At 40.3% G+C, this 12,628-nt stretch overlaps 1 protein-coding gene across 2 annotated transcripts in view; it reads left to right on the top strand.

Annotated features, from left to right (window-relative positions):
- The first annotated feature begins 931 nt into the window (after window positions 1-931).
- gdpd4b (glycerophosphodiester phosphodiesterase domain containing 4b) overlaps window positions 932-12,628 on the top strand; it is a 16,894-nt gene continuing 5,197 nt past the window's right edge. The window contains exons 1-11 of one of the 2 annotated variants that reach the window (XM_005725386.2): window positions 932-966; window positions 2,515-2,648; window positions 3,668-3,854; window positions 5,633-5,736; window positions 5,916-6,009; window positions 7,558-7,617; window positions 8,845-8,943; window positions 9,051-9,144; window positions 9,637-9,782; window positions 10,202-10,284; window positions 11,837-11,987. In XM_005725386.2, coding sequence (XP_005725443.1) covers window positions 3,699-3,854; window positions 5,633-5,736; window positions 5,916-6,009; window positions 7,558-7,617; window positions 8,845-8,943; window positions 9,051-9,144; window positions 9,637-9,782; window positions 10,202-10,284; window positions 11,837-11,987 — 987 coding nt within the window. In that variant the 5' untranslated portion in view covers window positions 932-966; window positions 2,515-2,648; window positions 3,668-3,698. Of the gene's footprint in view, window positions 967-2,514; window positions 2,649-3,664; window positions 3,855-5,632; window positions 5,737-5,915; window positions 6,010-7,557; window positions 7,618-8,844; window positions 8,944-9,050; window positions 9,145-9,636; window positions 9,783-10,201; window positions 10,285-11,836; window positions 11,988-12,628 lie in introns of both variants that reach the window. The other variant, XM_005725387.1, reaches the window with a different exon arrangement.

Raw genomic sequence — 12,628 nt, 5'->3', positions numbered from 1 at the left:
TGACACATTAGCCATTCAGGGGGCGGAAGAGCATGAGATGGAAAGCATGACCAGACTCGGGGGTGCACTGCAATCCGATGAAAACTCTGTACAGACTGTTAACTGTGTCATTAGGAAAAAATGAATCCGGATGATTCAGGATGATTTTTTTCCCCTTTTCTGCTCTCGTATTCAGAATGCATTCACCCCTTAGTTGTGCTGCTGAAGGACTCTCCTCTTGTCACTCCCCTAGTGTTTTTATGCCATCTATTTGTCATTAAATTTTTCTCTTCTCTCTCTCGTGAGGTCTGTGCTCGTTTCCTCTTCTTTACCTTCACCTCCAGATGAAGCAGATCCTGACCCTTACTGAACTTGCTGCTCAAAGATCATCTATTGTTCACTTAATAAAACTAAAGCACCTTAAAGCAACTGCTATGAACGTATGCAAAATCAATATAATTGAATTTCTACAGGTTTGCAAACAGATGACCAATTATACAGATATTCCAAGACTGTTCATTGATATTGGAAAGGAAAAAGACATGCTCACCTAAATTTTTCTTCTGTTTGTTAATATTTTGTCGTTTATTGTAAGGAGGAGGTGGTTCAGAGGAAGCGGGAGCTTGTTACCATCATGGGCTCATCTGATCAGAATGAGAATGAAGTCATCAATCACTTACAGGTTTCTCATTTAACTGAATAATCAGTATTGAAGGACACACATGGACTGCTAACTCTGAAAAGAAACAAAATTTGATGTAAGTCATTCATTAAATTAGAATAATACGTGAACTGAGGAGACCCCAACAAAAACTCACCTCAGCTGACACCCATGTGGGAAAGAAGGAGTGAAAGTGAGCTGTAGGTGAGTGCAGTCCTTCTATAATGTGTGACAGGTGAGTGCAATTAAGGGCAAGCACCAGACCCAATCAAGTGTGAGGAAAAGAAACAAGGTGAATTTGGTGAAGTGAGTGAGTGCGCTGAAAGGTGAGTCTTTACAACATGTATCATGGTTTCCTCATTTTTTTTCATATAATGTAAAACAAGCTGAATATTTGTACAGTTTTATGTATAAAATACTTAAACAATAAATAGTGGGTTTGTCTTTCTTGAGACCCCCATCTCTGACATGAAACTGGATGAATCACCTAAATTATAGTGGATAGTAGATGTTTTCATGCCAGCCTGGGATGGACACGGATTGATCTTTCAGTGACCTGTGCAATTAAAGATTTATACATGTGTCTCTTGGGCAGTGTCATTAGAAGTCACAGCATACATTTTCACTTCTATGTAGAGTGACACTAAAAAACTATTTCATGCATTTATTACTTCTAGGCTGGACTACTGTAATTTGTTATTATCAGGATGCCCTAAAAACTCCCTGAAAAGCTTTCAGTTGGTCCAAAATGCTGCTGCAGGAGTTCTGACAGGGACTAGAAAGAGAGAGCATATTTCTCCTATATCGGCTTCTCTTCATTGGCTTCCAGTTAAATCCAAAATAGAATTGAAAATCCTGATCCTCACATACAAGTTCTTGAATCATCAGGTGCCGTCTTATCTTAGTGACCTTGTAGTACTGTATCACCCCATTAGGACACTTTGCTCTCAGACTGCTGGTTTGCTTGTGGGTCCTAGAACAGACACGTCTCTACTTTTAAGGCTAGGCTTAAAACTTTACTTTTTGACAAAGCTTATAGTTGGGGGTGCATCAGGTGACCCCAAATCCTCACTTATGCTGCAATGGGCTTAGACTGCTAGGGACTTCCCATGATGCACTGGGTGTTTCTCCTGTCACCCGTTTTCACTCACTATGTGTTTATACACCTCTCTGCATTTTATTATGAGTTATTATGAAACTATGGCTCTCTTCCACAGCATGTCTTTGTCCTGTGTTCCTCCCCTCAACACCAACCAGTCTCACCTGATTCTGCTGGAGGTTTCTTCCCACTTTCGCCTGTGCTTGGTCACAGTGGGTTGTCTGATTGATGGGGTTTCCTGTTTTCTCTGTGTTACTGTTGGGTCCTCACAATATTAAGCGCCTTGAGGCGACTGTTGTTGTGATTTGACGCAAAATAGAATTGAGTTCCTTTACAATAACTGCCCAAATAAATGTTTAGAAATAGATCATATATTTATTTCTTTATCTGCGCGCTTATGGGACCCGTGTATTTTAAAGCCAGTCTGCAAACCAAGCTTTCCTTCGGATGACGACGACGATGATGATGGTCGCAGTGTCTTTCCACGACTGCGGCAACAGGTGGCGTTGGATGACACAGAGGTGCAGGACATCAACAGCAGTAAAGCAGAGGAACAGTTACAATCTTCTCATTTCCGTGTTAATTTCAAAATAAAGCCGCTCTGTTGCCTCATACTTGCAAATATTTACTAAATATTCTAGATACATATAAAATCTCGCTATGGAGTGTAAATAAAAGCTAAATGGCGAAAAAATAATGCACAAGATTGTATAAAACCGCTAAAATCCTACTACAGACGTGTTTTTAAAAAAAATGTGTGCCTGTATTTTTGAAGGCAGGGCCTTTCCCCTGGTCCCCGTGTTAGTAATTCCCGCTGACTTGACCCGTTTTCCGAGGCCACCTGCTCCGGACGGCTGCACACTGCGGCTTCTTCTCTGCCGTTTACCCGGAGGGAGAACCGGCCTGAAGGTAGGAGATCTGTCCTTACGACATAACAAAAAACAGGCTGAAGTGGAAGCTGCACAGTGTTTTTGTAACGATCCGCTGCTCGCTTGAGCTCTGAACAGGTCCTCAGGTCCCGTTCTTTGTTTTATGGAGCGTTCATCACCAGAATGCGTTAAATATTTGTACAATTTTAATATTTTCATGCTGGTTTGCTAACGCGCTTAGTGTGTTTTACTCATTTAGCACTTTTTATGATGAAATAGTCTAAATCTTTAATTCGGCCACGATACAACACACGAAGGAAAGTGTTAAGTGAATCAAAAAAGTGAGATTTGAGTCTGATTAAAAGTTTGCAAGATTTAGCTCCATAATCCCAGGTTGGTTGTCTTTAGTTTCGTGATGACTGGTGGATATTTTGTCATGTCATGTTTTATGATTTCCAGGAAGTGGACCCATGACAATCTGCCATGAAATGCCAGTGATGCTGAAATCAGGAAACAATTGTTTCTTTTTTTAAATACTTGAATCAGTTTCATCTGTCTTCACTTTATTTCAGTCAATACACAAGCGCACTATAAGAAAATCTGTCTTAAAGGGGGGAAACACAACTAGTGAGACTTTCTTTGTTCTCCTGTAGTGATAATGACCCACTTGAGTATCATATGTGAAGAAGCCTGCCAGTGATGGACAAAACCGACCAGTGAGCTGTGTAACTTTAGCTTTCTGGGAGCTGAGCCCAGAGGAGTTAGAAGGTTTCTCAGTGTTATCCTATTTTAAAAAAAACCCCAAACAAACCACAAAACAAAACAAAAAGACAGTAAATAATAGCTCAGGTTTAGCTTGCACACATTGTATGCCACAATACACCCTAAAAGTGATGCTTTAGTAGCTATTGGACAGTTTCAATGCAAACTTACGACCCTTTTGGCCTCTGTTTTATACCTGTTTTACTTGATTTGCCTCTTTTCTGATGTTTTAGCTTAGATTTGAATTTGTCTGGTTGTCTTAGTCGATTTTTCTTATTTCTGTGTGCGTTGGAGCAGGATGGAGGCTGTGGCAGTGTGTGTATGAGCCATGGCGTCTACATTGTCGCAGTGGTTTCGTAGCCTTCGTGTGAAGTTGCTGCAACGTTATGAGCACCAGCCTTTCGTGTCATGTTTGGCTGGTTTGTACGGCTGCCAGTGGAAACACTACAAGAGGAGTCAGCCTGAGGGCTGCTGCTGCAACAAGGTCAGGAAGCAGCAACACAAGAGCCACTTCTGCTCCAGCCAAAGTCATCTGTTTATTATCATTGGAATTAATGAATCATACTGTGGTTAAGTTTACAGGAGTTTCAGTGTTTTTGGGGTTTTTTATTTTAAGTTCTAGCGTTCCTACCAAAATTAAAGTCCAGGGAAACTGAATGTTTTGGAATTTATTTTTTAAAGATTCAATATAAGAAATCAGCACAGAACTCTATGCCCTATACGTAAGCCGTCTCTGTGGCCCCCTTTCCTTTCTTGACTCATACAGTGCTCTGAAAAAGCATGTACCTCCTTCCTGTTCTCTTATTTTTTGTTTTGCATGTTTGCACCCTTACATGTTTCAGATCATCAAATTTTAATATTAGACAAAGATAACCGGAGTAAATAGAAAATTCAGATTTAGGGAAAAAAGCTATTTTAATCCACAAAGGCTCAAATATATACACTCACATTTGAGTAATGTGGTCCTGAAGGTTCAACAGTGTCCTTTAACTTCATGAGGCCAAGCCCTATTAACTTCTAATTGGTGATCATGATTGACTACAGTTGGTAGTCGTGAGCATAAAAAGGATTTGTTTGACAGCACTCAATGGATTGATGAATACTCAAAATAATAGGGAGCTGCAAGAAAATATGAGCTCTGGAAGAAGATCCAAACTGTGATCTTCAAATGGGAGTAAACTGGTTAGGATGTTCAGGAACCACCAGGGCTCATCCCTGTCATGGGCTTTTGAACCTGAGAATACTGTAGCAAGTGTCAAGCATGGTGGTGGTAGCATCATGCTTGGGGACTGTGCAGTGGTTGGAATAGTGAACCTCCAAATTCTTCACTTTCACTTCAAATCAACAACCAACAGGACATTGATCCCAAACGCACAACAAAACTATTTTTGGAAGGGATAAAGCCGGATGGGACAGCCTTCCCAGAGACCCGACCTCAACCCTTTTGAAATTTTGTGGACGATGTCTAAAAGCCAGGTCTGTGCAATTCAAATGAACTCAAAAGAGTTGTCAAATATTTACCCAAAATTGTGCCAGAAACTTGTTGATGGATATCAAAAGGATCTAGTAGAGGTACAACTTGCTAATGGACATTTAACCAAATATTAGTAGGAGTCTATGTGTATGTTTGAGCTGGTATATATACTTTTGACTCTGTGGGTTAGAGGAATACACTCAAAAATTGAAACCTGTGCACCCAATTCTTTTTCTAAAGCCATCTAAAGTTGAGATGCTGTGTTTGGAAAGAGAGGAGTAAAAGCACTCAAAATATGCTGAAAAAAATGCTGAATAATTAAATTTAGAGACACATGTGGTCAGCAACATGAATTTTATCGTCAAACCAAACAGCAAATAGGAAAAAAACCCACTAATAAATCGTTTTGGGAGAATATAAGTCAGCTACAGTTGGAGGAAGATAAAACAAATCAATAAAAGGAAATGAGGTAAGGGTGACGTGTCAGTATGTTGATTCTTTGTTTTGTTTTCTGCAGTTATTGACTTCAGTATTTGCATTTCTACAACTGTAAAAGTCACCAAATGAGAAATAATTTTCAGACATTACAGTTAAACAACTTCATTTCGCTTTTTTATTGTGCTGATGCTGAACAGAGCTGTCGGTTGGAGCTCCTCTGTCTCTGTAAAACTCAGAGGAAGTCTTAAAATGCCACGGAAACAGAGCAGTAAACAGTGCGGGGGGCTGGATTTAACTCGGGGAATAACAAAAACAAATTTCTCTCATTGTTTTGTCTCCTCTGTCATCAGTTGGAGGGTGCCAGCTTTGCTGTGCTTGTGGCGGCTTTCTGCTTGACGCTGCTGTTCCTCTACTTCTGGGGACAAGCCAAGAATGACTACAATGACTTTGACTGGTGGGTGGAGCGACTCCTGCACTTATAGTACTGTCGTAGGTAAACATAGAGCTGTTCACATTAATCTGCTGCAGGAATCATTGGTGCTAAATTTACGTTCATATGTCTTTGTTGACTGAACATGTAACAAACGTTTTTCTGCCTTCGTGTCTGTTGTGCTTCCTCTCATTTGGCTGAAGGTTTAACTTCGGGAACCTGGGCTTCTGGTTCCCGTGGTCTGTGGTGCTGCTGGCTGTCGCTGTGGTCTTCTTCACCTACGTCACAGTGCTTGTGGTGAGACACAAACGCTGCATTGGCTTTTCATCTCTCATCTCGATTTCTTCTACTTGTCTTTTTAGCTGACTGGATAATTTATCCAAGTGGTGTCAACTTTTTACTGTTGCTTTTTTTTGTCTTATTTTGTAGTGTTTTTGGAAAGTTTCTTTTTTAGAAAAAAAAGTCTTATTTTTTTTTAACCACAGATTGTTCATTTAAGTTCTCTTTTATATTTTATTGATACAACAGCATTAAAATAGGAACCTCAATCGCTTTTAGTAATTTCCTTTCAAACACAAATTTGAAGCAACTGATTGATTGTTCGCTCCAGCAGCCGCCCAGATTTGAAACATTCACATTCTGTTCACTTCCTCATCCTCAGGCCCTGCACCGACTATACAGGGAGAGAGAATAATTAGCACTCTGGGTGTACCACTCACCCCAGCTGATGCCATGCCCTTAACCATCCTACCCTATCTCTCTCCCACAAATCATACCCTCCCCCCACCATAATTAGATTCATGGGAAATCGATTGATCTGCAGCCCCGCAGCAGTTTTATGCTGGTGTTTTCACTCATTTCTGGGCTACTTTGACATTTTGACACCTTTGCTTTGCTGCAGAGTTATGCAAGAGATCAATTTATTATTGCTCTCATAAATATGCAGGAAAAGCTGGGAGGCTGTTAGTCATTAAGAGTGGAAACATGGGAACCAGTAAGCCTGCCTTTGTTCGTAGTACAAAAATACACCTATCAACATTTCTGCAGGCTTCTGAGGTCACTAATCGCTCCTGTTTGGGATTTTACTTTTAATTCTCGAGGTAGACCAGCTTCCTGCTGCAGTCCAAAGGCACGCTCATTAAATCAGTCATAAATCGGCCACAGGCCAGTGAAACTGTGGTAATCAGTCTTTCCGTGAGGTAGTCTAGTTATGTCATGCAACTTGCCTTTCTGTTTTAACACTTTCTTGATCTGCAGATGAAATACATGTTAGTTTCAAAATTTAAGTGGGTATTTGTAAATTTAAAAGAAACAAGATTCACTGTTTCTGTGTTTACTTTAAATTGACGAGCTCATGAGAACCTGGCCAGATCATAAGTGTGAAAGCAGTTTTACAAAGGCAATGAGAGGTCAGGTTTTTATATAAACTCTGCTCTGGCTGCTTTAAACTTTGCCAAGCGCCGCCCTTATGCATTCATGTGACATTCCTGTGTGCAAGAGGAGTTTTATGTGCTCATCTTTTAACCCATAACCATGCCCACTAAGTTATGTTGTTATCTTATGTCCTTTCCTGTTTCGTGTGCTACAGGAACATTACAGTTAATGATAAAAATAGTGCAGAACCAGAACACAAAGAGCACAAAACAGGCTTGTCTGAGCACAAAAGTCAGTTTTATTATGGGAATTTTAAAGCCAGTACAGAAATGCAAGCCCTTTGGTGAATGCATTTATTAACTATATCTCACATAGACTTTGAACTATTCCTCAGACTAGCTCAGACTTTGCCCAGAAAGTCTCATCATCTCTTCCCAAGTTTATTTTGTCTGTACTTTTCTGTCTCTGCAGCTGCTGGCTGTGTGCTTGGTGTCAGAGGGCCAGAAGCTTTATTTACACTGGAGCCACAAGGTAACTCAGTGATGTGTCTCATAGTTTTTATGGAATGTCGGGTCAATGCAGTGTCACTGGAACTGGTCAGCAGCTCTTTCATAGATTTTTGTTTGCAGACTTCAAATTCAATTCTGAGCTCAGACATGAATTTCTGCACAGTAATTATGGTGGATAATTACTGTCAGTCTTAAAGGGACTTTTCTTTATTTTCTCTGTTAATTTTACTAAAGTGGTCATAGGCAATAGTTCTTCAGGCTTTCTGAAGGTCTTTCAAAATTCTTCTTTGAACGCTGGCTGACCTGGCATTTTCACAGGGATTTCATTTATTTATTGTTAAGCCACTTAACGTGGACCTATGAATCATTCAAGCACAGTAAAATCACCTAACATATGGGGATGATCTAGTATCTACACATAAAAGAACCGATTTTAAATGATATCTTTTAGCACTTTGTTACTAGCAGCCTGTGGCAAAAGCATATTATTTGTGTCCCCATTACTTTACCTGGATCTATGAAAAATTCCAAAGATAAAATAGTTTCCGTGTCTGAAAGTCGTTTCCTTAAGAGGTAGGAAAAAGAGAGAGAGAAATCTGGACCTTCGGTTGATTCATCGACTGCTCATTGAAGTCTCATCAGAAAAAGTCTCAGTGGAAAGATGGCCGTAACGAAGCCGTTCTTAAGGAAGGTTAAAAAGGCTGAGATATGCCACATTACACAAGAGCTGGACTGAAAATTAGTGGCAACAGGTCTGATGGAGATACATTTTTGCTTCAAATCGTCAGTAAGTACAGAGGAGGTCAGGATAGAGAGACAACAGCGAGTGTCTTCAGCTATATTTAAAACACAGTGGATGCTCGGTCATGGTTTAGGCTGCATTTGACCATAGTGGTGTTTGGGACCTTTTCAAAACCAGTGGAAAACACCATCAGATTCTAATCCACCATGAAAAACCATCTGAAAAAACACACTGCTAGTGCAGTAAAAACATACTTGGATAGAAAAACACACAGTGGAAAACTATACTATCCATGTTTGTTGTTCTCCTTATGTTCACCCAGACATCATCCTTAAAATTGACCTGCTAATTCTTTTCTCTGAGCTTATTAGGATGTTTTATTCACTGGATGCTAAAGAAAAAAATCACCAGAATGAATCAATTCTAGTCAGTGTCGCCAAATGAAGATGTTTTCTATCCATATGAAACATTTTTCATGTTTCTACACGTTGACACTGTTTTTTGCAGATCGGGATCCTGGTGAGCCTGACGGTCTCCGTCATCGCCATGGCCGTCTTGTCCAACCTGTGGAGTAAAGAATGGAGGACGCTGCTGCTGTCCTTCCAGGTGACGCTCTTCTTCTCCTCCTTAACGTAACTTTTTCTGTGTGTCTATGATTTCCACTTCTCGTGTTAGATTTAACTAGATTTTTTTTCGCTCTTGTTCATGACCAGGTAACAGCACCTTTCTTACATGTGGGCGGAGTCTTACTGATGACATCACTGGCTTGGCCTGTTGCTTTGCATTTCTTTCGCATGAAAAGCACGGGTGAGTCTCAGACGTGCTTTTAAAATGTTTGTTTTTATTCTGATATATGAAAAGATGATAAACATAAAAACTCATATTTAAAGTAAATTGAAAAATAAGTTTTCAAGAAACACAAGAAAAGCACAATATGGGCAAAATACACTCAGCAGACACTTTCTTAGGTACAACTGATCAACTAACCAATTACATTAGAGCAACTCAGTGCATTTAGGCATGTAAAGGTGCTTAAACTGAGCATCAGAAAGGGGATTTAAGTGACTTTGAGTATTTCAGGAACTGATGGTCTTACTGGGATTTTCCAACTCATCCAAACGACCTCACAACACTTTCTTCTCACCTATACATCCACGAACTGTGAAGCAGGTTAGAAAAATACTGAGGGGAAAAACACACACACACACAGATTCCTTCATTTATTAGTTAGGAGCCCTCAGTTGTTTTTAATTTCTCTCTCTTCGTGTTTATGCTTTATATTGTGTGTTTGTGTTTTAGTACGGCGAGGCCTGATCATGGCCGTGTACCTGACCGTCCTGTTGTCCCTCTACTTGATTCCCCTCGGGTTGTATTCTCCTTGTATCAAAGAGAAGTGGACCCTGGGCCCTGCACCGGCTCTCATTGGCCACAGAGGAGCCCCTATGGTGAGCAAAAACACAGTACACAGTCCTGTACACTAAAGTGAGAGAGCAGCAGTATATCAATTGTCCTAGTGTCACATGTGACAAAGTAAAACAGAGAATTTTTCTTTCTTTGTAACAGAAATAAGCAGATTTTGATTTTCTTTTCTTAAACAAACAGTTACTGTTCATGAGAGTAAAGGATTTTTTACATGCTGTTGTAAAACCGTTTGGTCTGTAAAAGAGTTTTAAGCCTGAATGTGACACAACATAAATGAGTGTAATGTGAAATATGTTCTTGGGCACCGCTCAGGCCCTGAACTGACACAAAAACAAAGGGAAGCTCACATCCTTCGTGTGTTTTGTTCAGAGCTGAGAGAAAGTCCCCCGCATGCACTGACTGCTACTGCAAGTTGCTGTTCTCTGTTGATCTCATTCTGCAGCTCGCTCCAGAAAACACCCTGATGTCCTTTGAGAAGGCGGTGGAGGCTGGGTGTGACGGTCTGGAGACGGATGTCACCATCAGGTCAGCGAGGAGCTCTCTGCGAAAGCATGTGTGTTCAATTATGGTACAATGGCCCTGAGAGCCCAGTGCAATGCAGCCTAAACGGTATTTAGAAAACATGCTGCAAAGAGACAAAGCAATCACATGTCAGCAGCTTACTTTTTCACATAATCACTGCACAGTCTCAGTTATTGTAAAACACTTTCAAAACTCTATTGAGCAGAGCACCCTGGGCTTTATTATGCAAACGGCGTCTTATTGACTTTGTTCTGTGTGATTTTTGTTCTGTATTTATTGCTCCTTTAGTAACTGTTATGTAAAGTGTATATTTTGAATAACTTGTTCAGCACTTCGGTCAGCTGGGGTTATTTAAAATGTCCTATAGAAACAAACGTGGCTTTAAAACCGCAACCAAATAGGCAGATGCTGCAGAATCAACAGTGGGCGTGGCCAACGACTGTCTCGATTGATCATGTGACCAAACATTTGTGGATGTCTTGCCATCTTGTTTCACTTCCTGTTAATTGTGGTGTTTTTTCTGCTGATGACTGATCTGATTTCAGATTAACGTTACAAAATGTGAACTTCTAATTGCAACAGCTGCAACAATGAACCACAGTCTTCTTTATCTAATAGTATAACATTTCTGATTCCTGCAGCGTTGGCTCTATTACTTTTGGTTCTTTTTGTGGCGGACACTTTTCTACCACACGGTATTTAATTATGTGTAAAATACAGTCAGATCCAGTGACATTTTTTGTAGTTTTGCTTCTCTAAACCAGCTCAGATTTAAAACCATTCAAGTTTAATGCTTAGATCCATTTTGAAACGCAGTCCTCCATTTTTGCAATTGGACAGTTGACTGATACGCAGTCCTTTTAGGGAGATAAAAGATCTGAAGTAGATTCCAAATCCGGTATATTTTCACTGGTACATTCAATATGAGATCCAAACAGATACTGCCAACGGTTGCTCCTGACTGAGCCTGGTTCTGCCGGAGGTTTCTTCCTGTTAAAAGGGAGCTTTTCCTTCCCACCGTCGCCAAAGTGCTTGCTCGTAGGGGGTCATCTGATTGTTGGGGTTTTCTATGTATTATTGGTCTTTACCTTACAATATAAAGAACCTTTAGGCAACTTTTTTTAATTGATTTGGACGTCACTCATTAATAAACTACTGTTATGAGTGTTATCCCTTACATTTACAAAAAATATTGTTTATTAAAGTCGAGTATAAAGAATAAGAATCAAAGTATCCAATAAATTCAAGGATAATCGACTTTTTGAGGAATTCATTGGCATTTTAAATTCCCCAAGTTTGTGTAATAGTGAATGTAAAGTATTGATAAAAGAATTTGAGCATTTGAGCCAGTAGCTCTCTACATACATGCTGTTATGACATTATTATGTTCCAGTTCTGTTTCTAAAGACAATCACTGAAGACCAAGCACTTAGCCAGGTCTCAGTGAAGCCTATTAAACTTTAAATACAATAACTTTTCAGGCAAGCTGACTTTTCTGTTTCTGAAAAGCTCCCTGCCCCATTTAGAGTCTCATACTGTTGTCCTGTCCTTGTAGTTTTGATGGAGTGCCTTTTCTGATGCATGACTACACTCTGCAGCGGACGACCAACATCCATGAAGTTTTCCCAAACCGGACCAATACTCCAGCTGCCAGGTTTACCTGGAACGAGCTGCAGAGCCTGAACGCTGGGGACTGGTTCCTGTCTGTGAGTCTGCCATTTAATGACCTTTCCCATGATAGTCATAGCTATTCTCTGATGTTTGAAAAATGTAACCAAAGAAAAAAAGCTCTAAAAAAGTAAGGAAGAATTATTGATTTTATTCACTGCATGTTTGAGGGGTCAGCTAATAACCTCTCTGATATTCTTTTACCTGCTGTTTGCCATAGATGGACTCAGAGCACAGCTGCTAATCTTTTCTATTCAAATAAGCCATTGGAAGTGTTTTGAGCATGTCTACCTGACACACTGGGGCAAACTCAGGACATGTTGGAGAGATTGCATCACTTGGTTGGCCTGGAAATGCGTCCCAGAAGAGGGTTAGAGCGGGAGGAGGTAGCTAGGGAGAGAGAACCCTGGCCCAGACTAGAATAAGTGGCAGAAAATGGATGTACAGATGTAACGAAATGCTAAAAAAAAAAAAAAGATAGTTTGTTTACTATATTCGAGGTTTAAGAGTGTTACTATAACTACAGGAGGGAGTTGAGCATGTTTGGACACATGTTTGCCTTGACTTCTCATCTGATGAAGACCATGGAAAGGCTCATCCTGCACCACCTTCAGCCACTGGTGGGCTCAGTGTTGGACCCCCTGCAGTTTGCCTACCGTTCTGGAATTGGGGTGGATGA

Source organism: Pundamilia nyererei, unplaced genomic scaffold (genome assembly GCF_000239375.1).
Source record: "Pundamilia nyererei isolate P.nyererei 1_Seehausen unplaced genomic scaffold, PunNye1.0 scaffold00015, whole genome shotgun sequence".
NCBI lineage: Eukaryota > Metazoa > Chordata > Actinopteri > Cichliformes > Cichlidae > Pundamilia > Pundamilia nyererei.
Note: the sequence above shows the minus strand (reverse complement) of the source record. Positions and strands in the feature narration are given on the sequence as shown.